This window comes from Lissotriton helveticus, chromosome 10 (genome assembly GCF_964261635.1).
Source record: "Lissotriton helveticus chromosome 10, aLisHel1.1, whole genome shotgun sequence".
NCBI classification, from domain to species: Eukaryota; Metazoa; Chordata; class Amphibia; order Caudata; family Salamandridae; genus Lissotriton; species Lissotriton helveticus.
This window is the reverse complement of record NC_136071.1, coordinates 1,094,131,060-1,094,153,726: the sequence shown is the minus strand read 5'-3', so window position 1 is coordinate 1,094,153,726 and position 22,667 is coordinate 1,094,131,060. Positions and strand designations below refer to the sequence as shown.

General features: G+C 49.2%; 1 protein-coding gene across 4 annotated transcripts in view; it reads left to right on the top strand.

Annotated features, from left to right (window-relative positions):
- Positions 1-22,667, top strand: part of PHKA1 (phosphorylase kinase regulatory subunit alpha 1) — a 1,063,236-nt gene that overhangs the window by 456,567 nt on the left and 584,002 nt on the right. For all 4 annotated transcript variants that reach the window (XM_078663812.1, XM_078663811.1, XM_078663813.1 and 1 more), the window contains one exon: positions 12,420-12,527. In XM_078663812.1, the coding sequence (XP_078519938.1) occupies positions 12,420-12,527 (108 nt within the window). The remainder of the gene's footprint in view (positions 1-12,419; positions 12,528-22,667) is intronic.

Here is a 22,667-nt window from a genome sequence, read left to right as displayed (position 1 = left end):
GATAGAGTTCAATTCTACGTACCTTCACGGAACCGGAGGTCGTGCCACCAGGCCAGAGCAAAAGATAAACGTATCAGGAATTCAAGAGCAGGTGGTCGCTCCTTCTCCTATCTCACGGCTTCACTCTGGAACGAACTCCCACTAGAACATCGACTCACTGACAACTACCTGGTTTTTCTGAAAAAACTCAAAATGCATCCGTTCCCTAAATCCTGACCTATCATCTAGTGACCCTTTCTTAGAGCTCCTCGCTTAGGATGTGCTCTCCTTAGCTCCATGATATCCTTATGGATGAATGTTGCGCTCTGTAAATAAATACATTAATTAATTAATTAAAATATATAACTCCAGAGGCTCCGAGGAGTCCGGAGCCCGAGCACGGATTGCACCAGGAGGTGATGGCGGCGAGGCAGAGGCAGGACAGCACCACGACGGAGGGGCCCAGCGGTGGGCTTTGGGTGAATGCAAAGCATTGGGTACTACTGCCATAACGGCGACAGCTCCAGCAACCAACACCTCACATCTCCTTACGCATAACTATCCCGCCTACTGAGTCCTCCACATCGGGCCCGTGTCCGCTTCGGGAGCCACTAACGCTGCGGTGCAATGGTGGCCTAAAAAGGTTAGTGTGGCAGGGTATGCTCAGACGTGAGTCCCTTGCTCACTTTGCCACTGGATTCAAGCAAGCCGGGCTGAAGACGGCTGGAATGCCAGAAACCGGTCCTCGGAAGCTTGTTTCCGGTCCAGGGAAGCCATGGCTTGGCAGTTCGGGCTGGACTGTTCCCATGAGGCACAGGGTCAGACTGATTTGCATATAGCCATGTCTGAACTGGGGTGGCAGAGTGGGCTAAAGAACGGTGATGGATTAAACCCAGATCTTTTGACTGGGTGTGAGTGTTTGATTGATTCAGATGCTCCGTCCATCACCACCCCCTTTTGTACCGCTAAAAAGGTAGGAAGGCCAGATCGGTGAAGGACCAGCTGCTCAAATAGACGTAGGGGGAGGGCCAGCCCACAGTGAAGCACTCGGACGAGACTGAAGGCTGTGAGGGACCAGAGGCTCCGGTCAATCAATCCTTCCTGGAGTCACATTTTTCTCCTCCCTTCGTGAGGATCTGTCCACCATGAAGCGCGAGTTGCTGGCGGATATGCGTGAGATACGCCAGGATGTGGACTCCCTAGGAAACGGATCAACACCCTAAAAGAGAAAAAAAACGGGCGCGACGAAGAACTTGAGAGCCTCCAACCGGAAGTCCTCGAGCTGCAGGAACAGAACCTGGACCTCCAGACCCACACGGAGGATCTGGATAACAGGTCCCGGCGGAACAATATCCGCATTTATGGCATGGCACAGAGCGAGGGGGGACAACGACATCGAGGCACTGGTGGTGGACCTCTTCAGCTACATCCTGGGCGAATCCCCAGAATTCTCCATCAAGCTGGATCGCACCCACAGGGTGGACCCTAGGAGGGTGGCTCCTGCTCCTCCAGCGGACATCGTGGCCTGTGTCCACGACTACCAGCTACAGGAGTGGATCCTCCGCGAGGCCTGGCATTACACAGACTTTACCTACAAAGGTCAAAAGCCTATGTTATACCAGGACTTGGCAGCCTCCACCTTGCTCAAGCGCAAATCCTTCCGTCCGATCAGGTCTTATCTCCAAGACACTGGCATCAGGTACTCCTGGGGGCACCCCTTTAGACTAATCTTTCACTTCAAGGGGGAGCTGAGGCAGATTCGCTCTCTCTCTGCCGCCTACAAATGTCTGGGCATCAAGGAACCCGCAGCGGACAAGCCGCAGCAGAACAACCAAACTCCCAGACGCCGAAGTGTTCCTGGCTGGACAACCATTAAGCCCCCTAGCCTGTCAGTGCACCCTGTTTGGACACTATCGGGCACATGCATCAACGGTAATTGCATTCGCAAACGGTGCGAATCCCAATTTTCGGCCGTTTGCGAATGCAATTATCAAAATTGGAATGCATCATGTATTTCGCAATTTTAGGAATCTCAATCATGTTTCGATTTCTAAAATTGCGATTGCATTTAAGAAATCGAAATTTCAGATTTCTTAAATGCAATGCATGATCATTTTTAAATTGCAATTTAGCTGTTTGGAAGTGCTAAATTAGCATGAGGTTGAACTCATGCTAATTTACCGAAAATCTACAAACATGCACAAAAATGCATTTTTGAAAGTTGCATTTTACACACACACATGTCCTTGGGACATGTGTGTGTGTAAATTGCACTTAAGTTTAATTTCAGCGGTGCAGGGAGGGGTTCTTTGGACCCCTGCACCCGTGAAATTGCATTTTCAATTTGCGATTCGCAAATTGATAATCGCAAATTGTAAATGCCTTCCCATTGATTCTGATGGGCCTCTTGGCCCATAGGAATCAATTGGAAGGGTTTTCCTTAATTGCGATTCGCAAATTGTGATTCGCAATTAAGGAAAAATAAGAAATCGCAAAAAAAATGCGAATTAATCATGCATTGCCGTTTGCGAATTCTTAATTGCGATTCCTTAATTTTCGCAATTAAGGATTCGCAAACGGCAACATTGATGCATGTGGCCGTATCTCCAGAGAGCGGCAGGCGGTTCTGGCATCTCTCACAGGAGCATCCTTGGAGTGAAGATGGAGTCGACCAGGCAGAGAACTGCCATTTTGTCGCTAGCCCCCGTGCCCGTCGTTGGGAACACTCTGGACATTTGCCCGGGCTTTGCTCGGGGGAAGGGGGACTGCGGGGAGTCGCAGGCCACAGGTACCCTTTACTTTCTCTCCAAGGAGCTGTACACTCCGGACATTGAGTGTTTGCTTCCCTTCACCACACACAAGTTCTTGTTATGTTGGGGGTCTGGTTATTTTATTTGGTGGGTTACCTCCCCTCCTCTTTGCGCTTCTTTTGTTTTCCCTGCATGTGCGCGACCACTGCCTAGCCAGGCCTCCTTATCTGAGATCCCATACGGCCCCATGCGGGGTGGGCGCAATTTACCTCCTCGCACCTGCAGCACATCCTGCCACCACCGTCCTCCTAGATGAGTGTTAAAATCCTGACCTTAAATGTGAAAGGGCTCAACAAACGTATCAAGCGCAGGGCTATCCTGTCCTATTTGGAGAATTTCAAAGCCCATATTTTTATTTATTTCAAGAGACCCACCTACTTTGCGGTGACACACACAGGTTGCGAACTAAGGCCTTTCCACAGCTCTCCCTACTAAGTGGGCGGGGTTGCTATCCTCATCTCCCGCACCTTTACGGGGGTGGGGAGGGCAAAGGTATCAGAGATCAGGTATCAGAGATCAAAGGGAGGCTTTTGGTGCTCTCCATGACCATGGGGACGCACAAGCTGGCCACTATTTATGTTCCTAACGAGGGCCAGGAAACATTCCTATGTGAAGCAGTGGCAGACTTGACATCCTCTCCGGACCGGCAAATACTCCTGGGGGGGGCGACCTGAATACTGTGTTTGACGGCCACCTGAACCGCTCGGCTCAGAGGCAGGGACAGACTGGGGCTTTATCTAACAGAGGCCAACATTGGTTACATGACTTGGGGTAAGTTGACGTGTGGTGCCACTTTCAATCCCATACAACGGACTACACCTTCTATTCCCACGCCCACAGGACTTATTCCCGGCTAGACTACTTCTAGGGGTCCGGGTCCCTTCTTTCTTCCACACAGCACTTGGATTATTGAGTCAAAGGCGCTATCTGACCATGCGGCCTTAACCACAACTCTACTATTTCCCCCCTCCCCTCGACCATCCTACTCCTGGAGGCTCAGAGACACACCTCCAATGCCCTGAAGTAATTACTTACTAAGACGCTAGAGGACTTTCTAGCTGTAAACGATACCAAAGAAACCTCCATTGTATCCCTGTGGGAAACGCTTAAACTAGTGGCTAGGGGCAACTTTATAGCCACGTCCTCTGCAGATAACACGCTATGTAGGGGGAAAAGGGAGGAGCTTTCCAAGCAGGGAAGGGATCCACAAACTGACGGAGGGCTCTCAGGGTATGCAGTAAATGTGCGAGCTTAGCTAGCTAGCCGGGACCTGGATAGAGCTGAATACGCTGCTCTCCTCTTATAACATATTTTTTATACAGGAGGGGACAGATGCAGCCGCCTGTTGGCTCAAACTGCGTGCCCAGCACCTGGCTTGATCCTCACCCCCACATGGGTTGCGGCTGGGCCTCGGAGAGGAAGCTCCGCAGGGATCTTCTTGCACTAGGTCCAAGGATCTCAGGCATGTGTTGTGGTGGGAATGGGAACAGGTGGGGAGGGGGTGCATTAATGAAAGCTGTCGTACTTTCCTGAGGAAAAACCTATTTCGTCAAACTATTAATGAGGTCCTCAGTCCAGATAATGCAGCCATAAGCCAACCACAAGTGGTTCCTGCATTCCCAAGCTAAAGAGCAAAAGCTCCAGCTCTGGGAATACCTAAATCAGCAATTACGTTTCCTGGGGGCCTATTCTGTATACCCCAGAAACATAGGGTTATTTTATTTAAGTATTTGTGTGGGGCTGCTGCATTCCCTGCAGCCTTCACAGCACTTACAAACATGATTGTGGCACCCCTGCCCAGATTAGTGGCACCTACAGTAGCAAAATATCAGTGAATTAGCCGACGAAGGATCAGTGAATAATAAGTGAATGGTTCCAGCTGCTCATTTATTATTCTCATTTTTGTTGTTGTGGGTGTCCTGCTCTCACTCGGGACACCCACTGCTTTAATTATTGTTTGGGACCACAGAGGGGGGGGCATGGGGGGGGCCTTGGCCCTTGCGACTCACTGCAAGCTGCCTTTTCCATGAGACACTGTAGGAGCTGGCTTTCTGTTTCTGTTTTTATTTTAATTTTATTTTTAAATAAATATCACTGGGGCGCCCACCTATGGCACCCCACAACATATTTTTACATTAGAGGCTGTGAGGAGGAGGCTCTGGGGTCTTGCGGGCAGGGAAACAATGGTGTCCTGGACATGGTCACTAAGTCGGCCTGGATGGCTGGTGTCCCCAGGGCAATTACCGTGTCTGAGGTGGGGGCCACATGCCCTTACCCCTAAATTTGTTTCCTGGGGGCTGGATTTTTTTTAAGCACAGTAAATAAATAAAAAAAAGTTTTTGCCCCTAAAGGAGGGTTGGGGGTGGTCACGGCATCCTTACCCTGACCCCTTCATTGTTTAAACTTATTTTGAGGAGAGCAGACTGAGTCCCAATTTCTAAAATGGCAGGAATGGAACGAAATAACACTATATCACAAATACACGCTTTCTGGACCAAGATCTAGCCAGTAATTCTGTTCAACCATTTTGGCTGTAGCTGTGCCTAATTTTCCTATGGAACAATTAATGGGGAAAACACTGCACTGTATGGTGTTCCTCTGTACACCACTGCACTTTACGACACTCCACTGTACACCACTACACTATACGCCACTCCACTCTATGGCAATACACAGTATGCTATTACAATGTACACAAATCCATTCTACACAACTCCATTCTGCTGTACTACACTAATCAACTGTGTGACACTCCACTCCACGCCAATCCAGTATTTGCCACTGACTCTATGTACAGTAGTAACACTGAACATTGTTCCACTCTACACAACTCTACTATACGCTTCGTCACTGTGTGCCACTCCACTCTGTACCACTCCACTCTACGCTATTCCACTGTATGCCATTCCGCAGCATGCTATTACACTACATGCCACTACAGTCTACCCTGGTCATCTCTACATTACTCCACTCCACGGTACACCACTCTGTACTGTTCTACTGTACGCCATTACACTGTCCCTCATTCCACTTGACACCACTCTACTCTAATCAACTGTACGCTTATACTCTCTATGCCTCCCCACCCCACCCCACCCCACTCCATTGTATGCTATTCCACTGTAAGCCACTCCAAAATATGCCAAACCAGTATAGGTCACTCCACTCCACTTCCTATGTACGGCACTACACTGTACCTCACTCCACTCTTCACCAGTTGACTGTACAACAATCCACTGCACGCCATTCCATTCTGCCACTCCACTGTATGCCACTCCACTCTAACACACTCCATTGTACGCCACTGCACTGTGCACCACTCCACTGTACACCATTCCACTGTTTACCTCACCGCTGTAGGACACTCCAGTCTACACAACTCCATTGCACACTATTACACTGTTCACCAATATATTCTACGCTATTCTCCTATGTGCCACTCCACTCTGTCACTACACTGTACGCCAGTAACACTCAACGTTAATCCACGCTACACCAATTCACTTTATGCTAATCTGCTCTGCCACTCTACTCTGCCACTCCACACTGCTCCAGTCCACTGTACAACACCCCACTCTACGCCACTGCACAGTAAGATATTACACTGCACTACAGTCAACCCCATTCCACTCTACCCCGCTCTACTCTACAACACTCCTGTCTACACTATTCCACTGCACTTCACTCCACGCCACTCCGCTCTATGCTACTCCGCTCTATGCTATTCCATTCTATGCTATTCCACTCTATGCTACTCCACTCTACCCCGAGCAGAGTACACTATTCCACTGTATGCCAATCCAGTGTACGCAATTCCACTATATGCCACTTCACGCTATTCCACTTTATATGCCACTACACTGTACCTCACTCCACTCTAGAACAGTCCACTCTACACCACTCAACTCTACGATAATCCACTCTATGCTATCATGCTGCACATCACTCCATTCTATGCCACTCCACTCTACACCAGTCCACTGTACCCTACTACACTCTAACCTATTCCACTGTACAACACTCCATTCTACGCAACTCCACTATACGCTATTCCGTTATATGCTACTCCGCGTCACCACACTGTACATCAGTAACACTCAACATTATTGCACTGTGATCACTAGGTCATACAGGACGCCAAGGCGGAAATGGGGTGTTGCTGTCTTTTTAATTGTCAGAAGGAGAAGAGTACTGGGGATAGTCCTGGGGAGGTTATAAACAGGTAACAACAAGCTGTAGACAGTCTCAATAGTGACAGTTCACTCATTGCACATCCGGAGCATCTCTCTCTCCTGCCAGGAGGTGTTGGTTCTGTGCTGGGGTTGCCTCTGCTTCCTCTTTGAGTCCTGTCAGAAAGGAGGGGTTTGTATGCGTCCCTCTGGATAAAAAAAACTATAATCCGGTTTACTTGTCAGCAACAAGAGATATGTGCACCGTCTCCTTCACCCAGTGCAGGGGTTGTGCAATTACCATGAAAGTAGTGTAAAGCTATTGGTGCCCCAACCGCCACCTGCCAAATGTGAAGAAATTGTAGAATGGTACTTGTCGTAAGTCACAGCCATCTAGGGTTGTGGCAGAGGGAGTCTCACCACCCTCTTCCTCTCCAGGTCGGTTTGACTGACAGGCGTTGCCTCTTGGCGGAATCCCTCGTCGCTCCGCTGCTTCCACTTGCTCTGCGTCTTCCCGCTGATCTTCAGGGACTCCTCCTGTCTCCTGGAGGGTAGGCGTCTCTCCTCCCTTTATGTTGTCCGTCAGCTGGTTGCTTTATTCGTTGCTTGGTTTCGCGTTCTCCTCTACTTCCTCCATTTCAGGGTCTCTGCCCGCTCCTCCACTGGTTGACGACTCTTGACGTGACCACGACACTTCCCATGCTGTCACTGGACCGCTACCCTCACTCTCGTTTTGCCTCAGCCTGGGCGCCATATTGTAAATCTTGCCCGGTGAAGTTGCGGGATTACATGCATACACCATTCCACGCTATTCCACTCTACTCTACAACGCTCTACTCCAGTCTATGGTATTCCATTGTATGCCACTACACTGTAACTTACTCCACTGTATACCGCTCCACTCTATTCTACTCTGCGTCATTCCACTCTGCGTCATTCCACTCTACCAACCACTCCAAAGTACACTATTCCACTGTATACTACTCCAGTGTACGCAACTCCACTGTATTGCACTGTATACGCCACTACACTTTACCACACTCACTGTACGCGAGCCCACTCTAGAACACTCCACTCTACGCTATTCCACTGTACTCCACTTTAACACACTCCACTGTATGCCACTGCACTGTACACTGCTGCACTGTACACGAATCCACTCTACACTATTAAACTGTATGCAACTCACTGTACGCATCCCACTCTATGGTATTCCACTCTATGCCACTCCTCTGTATGCCACTCCACTGTAGGCTACTCTATTATAAGGTATTCCAATGTACGCCAGTCCACTCCAGTCAACTCCACGCCACTACAGTGTTTCCCAAACTGGGGTCCGCGGACCCCCAGGGGTCCGTGACACATTCCCAGGGGGTCCGTAGGAAACAGTTGTAAAAGCACAGAAAAGTTTCTTGTATAATTAGCAGCTTTCCAGCAACAAACAATAAAAGTGTCAAAATAATACCAGTGATTAATGTACCTGCTGGAGTGTGAGGAGAGTTTTGTTCAGTGGCAGCTTTGACTTAACTAATGTAGCACAGAGGGTTAATGTGCCTACTGCAAAGAACGTGTAACATGCATTTTAAAAAGCAGTATTTTATGTTCATAGGTTCGTGGTTACTGCTTTGGTCGCAGAGATTATTTCGTTACTGTGCACTTCATAAGTGACAATCGTAATGTAGCAGAGGGACCTATAAACTGTCATCAAAGAGCTGCTTGAAAACTGCATGGTACCAGTTAGTAACTTATGTTTTTCCCCAGTTATTCATTATCATGATGCTGCTAGAATGATTTATTTGGGTGGAAATACATTTTTAATGTTTAAGTCAGTGCTAGCCACTGTGTTATGTTCTGAATCCAGAGTTTGTGCTTTTTCAGACCAAGCACTCTTTAAACATTTTATATACACACTGATTTACATGTATGATTCAATGTCTCTATATGTGTGTGATGTAAAGTGCTTTGACATCCTACAATGGTATGAGAGGTGCTTTAAAATAAAATGAAATACTTGTGACAGAGGGGCTATTACTTCAATGTAAAATACCTAGGGCCAGATGTACGATCCGTTTTTATATGCGCAAACCGGTTTGCAAACCCCTTTGTGCATGCAAAAACCTATTGGGCCATGTACATTGCCTATTTTGCGAGTCGCAATTTGTTTGCGACTCGCTAAACAGGTTTTGCAACTTGCTATTTGGAAGGGGCATTCCCTTCCAAATAGCGAGTCTCAAAACCATGTACAAATGTTTTGCGGTCACAAAACACTCACAATTACCACCTACTTCAAGTAGATGATAATGCATTCGCAAATGGGAAGGGGTCCCCAGGGGACCCCTTCCCCTTTGCAAATGCATGCAAAATTATTTTTTAAGGGCAGGCAGTGGTCCCAGGGACCTCTGCCTGCCCTTAGAAAATGAAACGAAAACGTTTCATTTTTTTTTTTTTAAATGCATGGTAAACAGGCTGCATTTTTTTTAAACTGCTTTATTTAAAAGCAGTTCCAGACATGGTGGCCTTCTGAGCCCAGCAGGCCACTATACCTGGGAGGGCTGGCATTCCCAATGGGTTCGCAAATTGCGAGAGGCTCATTAATATTAATGAACCTCGCAATTTGCGACCCCATTGGGAATCCCAAACAGTGCTAAACACACTGTTGTACATTTCATTTAGCGGCTCGCAATTTGCCACTCGCAATATGTTGCCAATTGCGAGGCGCCAAATGAAATGATCGTACATCTGGCCCCAAAATCCTTAGTACTTTGAGTATTTGTCTTGTGTGCACACGTGTGTATTTTTTTCGAATTACTGTTTTAATATTTGAAATTTAACTCATACAAATTGCTTGGGGGTCCCCGGCTTCCAGTGGTGACTCAATGGGGGTCCTCAGGAGTCAAAAGTTTGGGAACCACTGGTCTACGCCATTACACTATTCTATGTTTACTGAGTTGAATAGAGTTTACATGGAGGTGCACATGTTATAATTATTTTAAAGTGCTGCACAAATTCGAAATTAAAGGTATAAGTATATAAGTTTAGAAAATTACGTTTTTCTGTAGTTTAACTTTTGCTAGTAGCCAAAGAATAAATAAAGTTATATTGATATAAAGGTGGTGCTTAATTTATAAATATTAAGGAATAACGTAAGAATTTGTAATGTTTGTGTATTTTTAATTTTGGTTTGTATAGAAATAGTAATGTTTTCTTAACTATAACAAAGGTTTAATGGACATTACTTCCATCACACTAGCCGGACTCCCGTCCACCACATCTAGAGATTGCTGCCAGGCCTGCGGTGATCTGTTTGCCTTCACAGTAGCTACTGCCACGGTGCTGAGGAGGCCCAGGTGGTGGGATGCCCTAAGGATTTGACTGAAAGAAGGGAAAGGGTGGTAGTGATGTCACTTCCTTTGAGCTGGATTATGCAAAACGCTGTAATGTCACTTCCTGTGCAAATGGGAATTAATTCCTCTTCCCTGGCTTCTTCTTTTCAAGATGGCTTTGGGATCAGAAAGCAACTCTACTGTACTCCATGGGGGAGGCCATAATAGTCATGGTGCCAAACCTGGCAAAGAGTCACTGGAACCTGTTTCCTTCAGACCTCTGCCCACGTTGAATATAGATACAAAAGTGCTTTCCAAGACGATAGCCACAGGGTGCCTGCCCAAGACGGGGCACGTATACACAAACCAGTGTGGCTTTATCATGGGTTTCAATACAATGATGAAACTTAGGTGCCTTTGACGTGGCATGATGTGCATGGAGAGTTCTCTATTGGAAGGTGCCCTTGTGACACTTAATATTGAAAAGGCCTTTGGCTTCCTCGGTTGGGAGTATACATTTGGATGTTTTGGCTAGACCGGGCTCTGGTCCTAATTTAATTAAATGGATATTTGGACCTGATGGCAAGGGGCAGAACTGGTGGCATGCGTGTACAGACAGACATGAATCATAGGATGCCCCGTGCCTCCACTGCTTTTTCCCTTGGCAGTGGAGCCCCTAGCCATACAACTGCGATTGAGGCTGTAGCTCTAGGGAATGAGGTTAGGAAAACCCTGCATATCGGTTCAGTGTATGTGGAGGACGCCCTTGTGTTTGTGACTCCGCTTTGGGTGTCCATTCCAGCCCTCCTTCAGGAATCTGAGTCATTTGTGCTGGTTTCGGGCCTCCATATAAATAAGCAGATATTACAGAAATAGGATATTGCTATACCCTATGTCGGGGTTAGAAGGTAGCTCCCAGCCTTACTTACTAGATTTCAGAATATCTTGGGAACTTAGAACATTCTGATATTTAGGAATCCGGGTTACTCATACCTCTGCTTTACACTACCAATTTACTACCAATAGGTTCTTGTAGGGAATTAAGGCTTCACTACATTTTTGGTACTAACTCCCACTCTCGATAATGGGGAGAAGGGCACTGGCAAAGATGGTGCTACTACCCCGCTGCCTAGTTGAACTACAAACTACTATGTATGCTACGCCGAGATCAGCTTTTCGGGAGTTGAATAGCATCTTAGTTTCATTGGTGTGGACAGGCAGAAAAAGTTTGGTCCAGCTAGAGGTGCTGAAAATGGATAGGAAGCTTAGTGGGCTGGGTCTACCTGTCCTGGAGTTCTACTACACTGCCCCACAGCTGCAGCATGCATCTAAATGTGGGGGGCTGGGATGAGGTGGTGACATGACTTGAATAAGTGACAAATCTCCACCTCCAGCCATCAGTACTTCGCAGCCTATTGAGCATTGTAAGAAAACTCAAAATGGAAGGATGTTATACAAATTATCAACACTAGGCCTACTCTTTGCAAAGCACCGTATAGCAATACATTTGTTACCAAATTGGGGTCCCAACGTTTTGTAATGGATTAAAGCTATGATTGCGTGGACCCTGGCAGAAGAGCTACGATTAAAATACATTAGGATTCGACACATGAAAGGGCGGAAGAGGCCGTAAGAGAATGGCCAGATACAATAAAGCAGCTTGCAGATAATGCTGAACTGACTGGGTGATGAACAAAACAATCTTGGAGGAAAGGAGAGAAAGGGGCTTGACACAAAAACATACAAATTTAACTCAACCTGTAAGGCATGGATGTGTACTCTCAGGAATGGACCTGGTGTTGGGAGGTATGTACGGACACTTACTTGAACTGTATACATCATGTATGACGCAATGTTATTAGGAACTTATGCATCCTTCATGTGCATGACTATTAGTTCTGTTGATGTACTGCATAACTGTCTTTAGATGGAATATTAATAAATAAAGTTGTTTTAAAAAAAGATGGTTTTCAGGTGAAACGAGTGCAGTCTCTTCCTTTGCCCATGGGAAATGGGAAACTAAGCCCTCCTGCTTGGCTTCTTCTTGTAAAGATATTTTTGGTGCAAGAACCCTGAAAGTGATGTGCACAGTGTGCAGGTAAATTGTTGGAAATGTAATCAACTGCTCCTGTTTATAGGTGAATGAAGAATATGAGAATCCTCACACAGTTGAAAGGGTGCCTATGGGAAAACTACCTCACATGTGGGGACAGTCTTTATATATCCTGGGGTGTCTAATGGCAGAGGTAAGGACCCATACAAAGTATTTAGATATGTTGGTTGATTTATTTTCCACAAACTATGACTTCTTTCTCCTGAAACTTCTTTCTGCCTAAATAATATTTAACTCAATATGTATTCTTTCTTTTTATTATCCCATTTTCTGCACTGCCCAAGTATGTCTTTCAAGAAACACAAATGTTTACCACTCTGCTAAAAATATATGTCTTATGGAAATAAGCAGAACTCCTGTATTTTGTTAATTTTAATGTAATGTTTGGGGGCCTCTGAGTTTACAAAGCTTTTTCCTTTGCAGATAGTGATTTTTTGGGGGATCAAATGTGTTTTAATTTTTATTGAGACAGCACAATGTAACAATTGGACAATCACAGCATTGTAGGCGCCCTTCAATCCCCTTTCCGGCACCTGCGTTAGAGATCTGATCCCTGGGGATAGGTGTCATGTGTCCATGTACGCTGGTGAGGGTGATACCCAACAAGATGGTGCAGATTGGAACTCCTGTGTCTAAACACCCCTCGAGACCCACACTAACCCCAACTGCCCCCCACCCCCGGTGTCCCCCCCCTTCGTACTCCCCCTCCGGTGTGTTCTGCTGAGTTGCCGCACGGTAGCCAATCGGACCTGATTTAGACATTTCCTCCCTCGTCTCCCGGTGTCTTGTGGAACTCATCCGCTAGTCTAAGGACTTTTAGATATTTTGGGCATGTAAGCTCATTAAATTCTTGGGTTAACAGAGAGACCAAAGGCAACCACGTTTCTCTAAATGTGTCCGATGTTTGTGTGAGAGAGGCTTGAATCCTTTCCATCCCCATTATGTACCATAGCCGGTGGAGCCACCCCGTATGTGTGGGTTTCCGTGAGGTGCCCCATAGTGAGAGGATGTGTTGTGTCGCCGCCCCCATTGCCAGCCCCATTTGTTTCCCCCGTAGTGATTTAAGTGGGAACATGAGTTTGTTAGGTAGGCCCAGGATCGTGTATGCAGGGAAGCGGGCGATCTCCGTCTCAAAGTACAAGTCTATGTCCCGGAGCACCACCTCCCAATATTCCTGCACCTCAGCGCATTCCCATGGCAGGTGAAGCATGGTCCGTGTGTGCCCGCATCCCCTCCAGCATGTGGAGTCTCGTCTAGGGTTGCTCTGGTGCAGCCTATCCGGGGTCAGGTGCCAGTAATAGGCCACCTTGATCGCCGATTCTCGGCTGGCCATGTTTCGAGCTGTGTTATGCGCCCGGTAGAAGATGTCCTGCCATTCCTTGTACGAGAGCGTGCGCCCCAGCTCTCGCTCCCATTGTTTCTGACCCGCGGATCTAGACATGGGCGAGGGGGGGTCAGCAGCTTATACAGTTCAGTGATCGCCCGCTTATCTGCGGATTTGGTAAGGAGCCATTTCTTGTATGGTGTAAGCAGGCGGCCCACATGAGGTATAGTATCCTTATGGGTAAGCCAGTGTCGAAGCTGAAAATATTGGACGTTTTGCGGTCTGTCAATCGCATACTTTTCCCTTATTACATCCAGTGTCATGAAGCCCTGTAAATCAAATAAGTGCCCAGTTACACTCTGTCTGTGGCCATTGTGGGAAGGAGCCGGGGGCCATCCCTGGCGGGAACGCTGGGTTATCCAGCAGGGGTGTCATCAGTGACGGAAAGGACGTAAGGCCCCTTGAGACCGCCACTGTTTCCCACACCCGGAGGCGAGTCCTGGTGATGGGTGACTTTTTGATGTAGGCCGGCCTGTCTGGGCGCGCCAGAAATGGGACTCTCCAGAGTGGCATGCCCGCCATGGCCCTGTCCTGGAACAGCCAGTGTTTCTCGGAGGTTGGTCGGGACCATTCTAAGAAGTATCGCAGTTGTGATGCCTGGAAGTATCGCTGCAGGTCAGGCACGCCTAGCCCCCCCCTCCGCCGGTACCCGCGTGACCAGGTCGCGTCTCAGCCGAGGCCGTTTACCGACCCAAATGTAGTGCTGTATGGTGTCCTGCAGCTTTTTAATCATGCCTATAGGGGGGGTGACCGGGATGGTCTGAAAGAGGTAGAGCACCTTTGGCAATAGGGACATTTTAACAGCAGCCACCCGTCCAAGCCAGGAGAGCGGTAACTGTTTCCATCTCAGAATATCCCCTTGAATGCGTGTTAGAAGTATAGAGTAATTTAGCTTGACTGTCTGGGCTGTTGTGGGCGTCGGTTCAATCCCCAGGTACGGCAGTGCCATTTGCATGGTCAACCCCCCCATTTGTAGCAAGCCTCTGTTGGCCTGGCGGGTGTTGCTCCCCAGGGGTAGAATCACTGACTTCCCGACGTTCATTTTAAAGCCCGATACCCTCCCGAATAGCTCCATTTCCTCCAAAAATGCTGGTATCGAGACCCTAGGGTTGTCCACGGCGACAAGAATGTCGTCCGCGTAAAGGCTGATAGTTTGTTCTTCACCCCCAAATTTGATGCCTGTGATGGCTTGGTTGTCCCGTATGTGTTGGGCGAAAGGTTCGATATAGAGGACAAACAGCAGCGGTGAGAGCGGGCAGCCCTGCCTTGTGCCTCGTCGGATGTCAAATGGTTTGGAGCATATCCCGTTCACCTTGATCGTTGCCCGGGGTGTAACAGCTTGCCACCCAAGCCCGAAACCTGTCACCCATGCCAAATCTCGCTAGCGTCTTGTCTAGAGGTTTCCAGTCCACCCTGTCAAACGCTTTTTCGGCGTCGATGGATAGGAGGGCCGCGTCTGTAGCGTTAAAATGTGCTTTGTCGATTACATGCATCAGGCGCTTGGTGTTATCTGCACACTGACGGGAAGGTATGAAGCCTGCCTGATCCGGTTCTATTATACCTGGGAGACAGGGGCCCAGCCTCGCGGCCAGAATTCCCGTAAAAAGTTTTAAGTCGAGGTTGAGGAGCGAGATCGGTCTGTATGCCGCACAAAGGGATGCGTCTTTGCCTGGTTTCGGCAAGACTATGATGTCTGCCTCCAGCATCACCTGTGGGATCGAACCCGGGCCCTGAAAGGAATTGAATAGTTTTGTTAGTATTGGGGCCAGGAGCGGGCAGAACGTTCTATAGAAGCCTGCGGAGAAACCGTCCGGGCCCGGCGCCGTCAACGGTTTAAGACGTGCTATTGCGGAAATCACCTCTTCTAAGCGTATGGGGGCATCTAGAGCCAGGGCATTCGCCTCGATGAGGGCCGTTACGTTTGCTTCAGCTAGGTATGTTGTCCCTGCCCCAACATCCAAGGCCGGGTCAGCCATGTAAAGCTTGGCATAGAATGCCCTGAACGCTTCCGCAATGCGGTCGTCCTCTCGGAGCTCCCCTCCGTCTCCTGCGCGAATGACCGGGATCTTGGAGCGGACAATTTTTGCTTTAAGTTTACTAGCCAGTAGGCCGGTCTTGTCCCCCCCCCCCCCCACGTAGTACGTGTGACGGAGGCACAGTGCTGCGTATTCCGCCCGATCTAAATCGAGGCTCGCAAGCTGCGCCCTGGCTGCCTTCAACTTGCGCCAGATTCTGGGGGCCCCCGTCGGACAGTGAACTCTTTCAAGCTCTAGCACTTGCTCTGCCAGTTCCCGGCGGCGTTCCTTCCGTTCTCTATTGTCCGCTGCCGAGATCGCAATGAGTTCCCCTCTGATGACCGCCTTGAGCGCCCCCCAGACCGCTGGCACGGCCACCTCACCCGTATCGTTTCGGCTTAAATAGTCCGTGATGCTCTGGGAAAGTTGCTGCGTGACCCCCTTGCGGGAAAGCAAGTTCTCTCTGAGGCGCCATTTACCCTTATGTGACTGTATACGCGAGACCATCAGGTGAAGCACCACCGCATCATGGTCCGATAGGGCCGCCGGGGCGACCTCCATATCTTGAACCATGGGGGGCAATTCTGTAGAACCTAGAAAATGATCTATCCTGGCATATGTGTGATGCACGTGTGAGTAAAAGGTGTACCCCGGGGATGTTCGGTGAATCTCTCTCCATGTGTCTAGGAACCCCCTACTGGTGAGCCAGAGCTTCCCTTCAGTGGAGAGTGCTCCTGAATCGCCAAACCTCCGGCCCGACCTATCTCTCTCGTTGTCCATAACTAGATTTAAGTCCCCGCCTACTATAGTGTCCCTCGTATCCGTGCCCATGACCTCTGACAGCGCCCCTTTAAGGAAGGCCCCCTGTTTGGTGTTGGGAGCGTAAATGGACCCCACTGTGATCGACAAGTTTCCAACCAGAACAGTGTAGGCCAAGAGTCTGCCTTTGATTTCTGCCACTTTATCTCCCACCCGACCTTTGAAGTGTCTAGCGAATAGAAGGGCCACCCCCGCTTTCTTCTCTGTGGTGGAGGAGTAAAACTGAGTCGGGAAAGCCCTGGACTTCATAGGATGCCAGTCTTTGGCCAGCAAATGCGTTTCCTGGAGAAGGCATATAGCCGCCCCGGAGTTTTCTAAATAGGAGAGTACTGCCCTTCTGTTGACTGGGTTGTTGAGCCCTTTAACATTTAGGGTAATAACCTGGATGGACTCGTCAGCCATTAGGAGATGTGCGTTCTGTCCCTCAGTGTCGTGGTCCGAAGCTAACTTGCGCCTCTACGCCTGCTGCCTGTTTGAACCGAACCCACCAGAACCCACCCCCCCTCCTGGTCTCCCCCCCTCCATCCTGAACCCCAACTTCGTTTACCCCTATAAACACCCCTTGTCCCGCTCCCTCCCGCCCCTCCCGAACCCCAACTGTAAATCCCCAACTGGTGAACATTGTCCCAGGCCTATACAGGCCTATACAGCTTCAGTCCAGGCCTGTGGTAGAGTTTCGGGTGAAGGGAAAATGTTGCAATGGCGGCCCCGAGGCCCCCCCCGCCCCCCCCCCCCCATCAAGGCGTTGTGACTGTGTAGGATAACACCCCCGCTGGTGTCCTTTCAGGATCCGGCATTCGTGTCCCTAGAGACCTCTTGTATCGCCGCTGCGTGTTCCTGCGCCACGGTCTCGGGGTCCGGTTTAAGACCTTTCTTGGATGAGCGTCTGCGTCTCACTCTCTGCCAGCCATCTCTTGGTGTCTGCGGGGGCTTCGACTGAGAAGACCGCATACCGGAGTCGTTGTCTGATACGTCCCCTTCATTGGGAATGCCCAGCAGGTCGCAGGTGTCTCGCAGGGATCAAAGTTGATGGAGGGCCCCTTTCCATTTGAAAATAAGTCTAAATGGGTGTCCCCAGGAGTACGGGATCCCTTCGTCGCGCAGACAGGTGGTTGCCGCTTTGAATGCCCGTCTCTTCTGTAGAGTGATCGCCGACAGGTCTTGAAATAGCTTGCTCGTGTGACCCTGAAAGCAAAGGGAAAGTTTTTGGCGCGCCGCCTTCAAAATGTGCTCCTTGAGTGGGTAATCTGGGAGGAAGGCCAGGATGTCCGGAGGGGGAGCAGGCGCTCGGCATGCCAGACCCACCCTGTGGGCCCTGTCGATGCGGATCACAAAGTCCTCACTCTCCCCCAGTATGTCTCGGAACAAACTCTGCAGGTAGGCTGTGACATTCTCCCCCTCCGCCTTAGAGGGCACATGTCGGACCCTTCTATTGTTGCGTCTCGAGCGATTCTTGAGGTCCTCCGTGTGTGCCTGCAGATCCGTGTGTTGTTCGTGGAGCCTGATAATTTCCTGCTGTAGGAGTTCTACCTCTTCACTTGTGTTCTCGACCTCCGCCACTCGTTCTCCAAGTCCGTCAATGTCACGGCGTAGTTCCTTGTATCCTCCCGCCATGTCTTGCTTGAGGGTTTGAACGTCCTCCCTAAGAGAAGTGAATAGGGCCTCCATGAACGACTTAGTTGTAGGGGCCTCCCCCTCGTCCCAGTCCTTCTCTTTAAGCTGAGGCGACGGCGTCTGTTTGTCTGGGCTCTTTTCCCCTTTAGATGCGCCTTTAGCCAGCATTTCTGGAATGGTGCGGTCCCGGTCTGGCCTTCCACAGTGCTGGGCCTGCAGCCGTGCCCTTGCAATTGGACTGCCGCCTCTCTGGGCGGTGGGCTTCCGCTGATCGCCGGGGGCTCGATTGTTGCCCCCCGAGCCCTCACCCTCGTCACCGGAACCTGTTCCCTTCGTCTGCCCCCTGGTGCTACTCTCTTCCGACCTGTGCGGGGGTGTGCGGCCGTGCGGCAGCTGCCGTGCCTTGAATCTGCCTCGTGGCGTGGCCTGCAGTAGCTGTGTGCCGAAGGGCCCCAACTTTTAGGCCCCGTTCAGGCCCTCAGGCCGGGGGCTCGAGTGCCTGCCCCCCGAGCTCCAGGCCCCGGGAGCCCCTCCGGCTCGCTCCTCACCTCTGTGCGGGGAATCGCCTGCCTCCAGCGACGGCTGTTACGTCTCCCGCCGAGTAGGCCCAAGCCGGGGCCTCGGGTGTTGCGTTTCGCCGCCTGGCTCCGCTCTTCACTCCGTGTGGCTTCCGCCTGGCGACCACCGGCCGGATCTTCGCTCCTCGCTTCACGTCTCCTCTGTCGCGGATGGGGGTCAGCTATGCCTCGGTGCGATGTCGGCCAGTCCGCCGTGGAGAGCCCAGCCAGCTGCTGTCGCCCCGCCACCCACTGTCGCCCCGCGGGCCGGGTTGCTGCGATCTCTTCCCCGGCCCGGTGCAGCGCCCTCCGTCGCCAATGGATCCGTGCCCCGGTAACTGGCATGTGTGGTCTCGCCAGGGCCCCCGACAGGTATTCCGCTCGAAGCAGGCAGCTTGTAAACCGTGTAGGGGGTGAAAGAATATGCAATTATAATTTAATGGGGGTTTGGGACGAGGAGCCTCTTCGTGTCGCGTCCTCTCAGGCCGCAATCTTGGCCACACCCCCCAGATAGTGATTTTTAAATCCTAATCCTCGTACTTTTGTAAAACATATCAAGTTTTTGAGACAATAGTGTGTCTAATGTTCTGTGTTTTTTGATAGGGTCTATCTTAGACTTAGTTATCTTATGTGCCCAGATATTTGAGTTGTTTCTATTTTGGCCGCATTTCTCATGAACTCTCCAATAAATCACTCTCTGTCCTCATGATATTTCCAACTGCTGTGGGGTTTGACAGGGCCTGAGCACAAGATCACCATTTTAGTTATAAGTTTAAAGCCAACGGCACCTCCATAGGCACCGCTATAGTTGGTCTGGCTGCCCACCATTGTACCCAGTTTGCGCTTAGAAGCGGGCGGACATGGGTGCACGGCAGGTGGCATCCCCAGTGGTGACACAGTGATCCGTTGTTGCACTATACTGTGCACTATACTGTGCTGAAGTACTCCCTTTCTGCTCCAACTGTTCCATATCGCTACCAACTTTAGCTGTGTGGGAGGAGGCGGCACTACCAACAAGGCCAGGGCATGTGTACTGGACTTTTAAAATTGGTTTGGGCCTGCGCTTTCTGCTAGTTTATTTGCCATTTGCAATTGATTGTTATCAAATGCTCTTCTTGCATCTCTGCCATTAGTGCATTACTTGTCACTTGACTGCCTAGTGAAGGACAGAGCTCCCAGTGGGATTGCGCTTTCCTCAAGAGCTCTACGTCCTCCACTGTATCAAGTCTATCGACTCTACAACAGGATCAACAATTATGGGAAAGCGTAAAATGGACAGAGAGCAGGACATTACCTGTGATCCACTTGCTTTGGATGCTTTCCTGGCACAAGCTGTGAACGCTGTTGCAAGGGAGATAGATCTAGTGCAGAGGTGTTTATCGTTGGATATAGGAGGGCAGGGCTTACCGCTTCTGAGGGGGGCCCCTTTGTTGAGTATCACCCCAACAGACCTCGTGGGGGGACCAGCCAAAGCATAAGTGCAGCTGCCCATCATACCAAGCCCAGATCCCACAGATTCCACAGGATCAGATCCCACGTTGGACCCTGTTAGGGCGCTCCTGATGGACATAGCCCAGAATGTGTCCACTAGTTCAGGAGAAGTGGTCTTGAAGAAAAAAACAAAACGGAAACAAGTAGTTGATGAGAAGGCTAAAAAAACAAATGATCTATGCCAGCCCTGATACCGTCTTCACTCCCGATCTCGTATGCAAATAGACCCGGTCACAACAGTCGCACAGCAGACACCGCTTATCAATTTAACTAGAAAAGCCATGGCCACTGATATGGGCTGTGGTTAGGTCGTTGACGAAATGAGCGAGTAGTTAAGGCTGCAATAGCACTGTTAGTGGATAAGATTAGTACACTAGAAGGGACTTGCAGAGACTTATTACTGAAATTAGAGACCTTAATAACCCTTTCATCTCCGTTCCCATTACCCAGTCAGGCATCCTCCGGAGTGGGGTCAATCCTCATTGTTACGACTGAGTTCCCTAAGTTGAGCTACACACTGTCAAGGGATTCCTGTGCCCACGATACTACCCCTTCAACCATGGCTACAGGGGAAAATTCACCGTCCTCAGCAAGCTACAGCAAAGCAGTGGCTTAGGATTTGGGGAGGAAGATTTCACAAAGGTCTGGGTAGGCAACACCTGCAAGACCAATAACTGCAGCCGTCTAGGAGGGGCTCCAAGTCGCACCTGTCTCTTCCACCTGACTGTTGTCCCTATGTGGCAGTGTTAGCCGGACTACCTCCTCTTTCCCATGATAAAGAAGAAGGCTATTTGGAACTCAAGAATAAAGTCTGCTACTTTCTTGCCCGTAATGCTGATTTTTCTATGCACCAATTCGATGATATGTTATTGGTGTGGGGAATTGGATGGATAGGCCACTCATCCGAAAACCATTGAAGGGGACTGTGTGGTCGTAAATGATAAATATTCAAGTATGGCACTGCAGCCTAATCAGTCTGGACATAAGCATGGTAGCACAAGTTGAGCCATAAACATTGTTCCGCTAGGCTTGTTTTTATAGACCTACTTTGTCTAATGGAAGAAGGCCTCTGCTACAATGAGAGAACATGGTGGAGGCCATCACTTAAAACCCGAAACAGGTTTATGCCTTTATCAGATGTGGATGCCAATGATTGACTTGTGCCAGCGATGGGTTAGCCAAAGTGCAACATTAGGGGCATGGGCACAGGAGTAAATATTGCCTCAGTGATATCATTGGGCCCCAATGATGATTCTTGTGGCTCCTTGGTAATGGGAGGAACAATTCATTCCACTGCAGGCAAAGGGCCCCGATTCTTTGGGCCACGACGATATAAGTGCATCTGAGGTCACTGCTTTAGTGGGAAACAGCAAACATTTACCCTGGAACATTGCAGGCCTGATGAACAAGCTCGGCTGTCCAGATTGGGCCAATTTCATTGAACAATTTGAAATTCGTCCTTTCCAGGAAACCTTACCCTACCACCAATTAGGAGGTGGCCAGCTGCTGTTTTACAGCTGAATGATTTTGTTCTGAGTAATGGTTTGAGAGCATGTAATGGCAGAACTTCATTAAGCAAGGAGAGGAGGAACATGTCATTAGATCTACTTCTGGAAAGTAGATCTAATGACTTGTAATTGACTACCATTAGATAATTCAGCCAGGATTGTAAACAACTCCTGAGAACCATTTTTGCTAGTCCCAATTCTATTGGCATAATGTTCTAAACAGGACTTCTTTAATTGAGGCCTTTTTATATTTAATCTACCGATCATTGTCTAGTTCATTTGCCAGACCCTTTCCAGGACTTTACATTCCCCTGATTCCCTAAGGGATTTGAGATGTCAAAGGCATGGCAACTGAGCAACCTTGTGTAGGCCCTTGAGTCTATGAACAGCTCACCTTATTGTTAACTGGGAGGAGCTATCTCAATTTAAGAGATGGACTAAAAATAATTTTGCCGTTGATTCACTTATAAACCCTCTCTAGTGACTGCCTCTCCTCTAGCCCTCACCCTCTCTCCCTAGGAATAAGGTCTCCTGAATCCTTTCTCTTTTTTGGTTTCAGCGAGAGATCATTCCCACTGTCCTCTTGGATACCATAATGGAATATTAAAATGTGGAATTGCTCTCAAGTTTGTTTGGGAGTTGGGCTTAAGATTTAAAAAAAAAAAAGACTTAAGCGATTCTGTCAATGCAAACGACCTGAAGTTCACCCACCCCTACTATCGCTGACTCTAGAAAGTCTCTCTCTTATTAGGGCATAATCCCCCCCACATCATCTTCTGTCTCTCCTACTAATATAATGGGTTGTTAAGAGCAATCAAGGCTAGGTATCTTTACGAAGTAGAATGCATCACTGATTAACTTCTTCCTAGACTCCTAACGATTTGG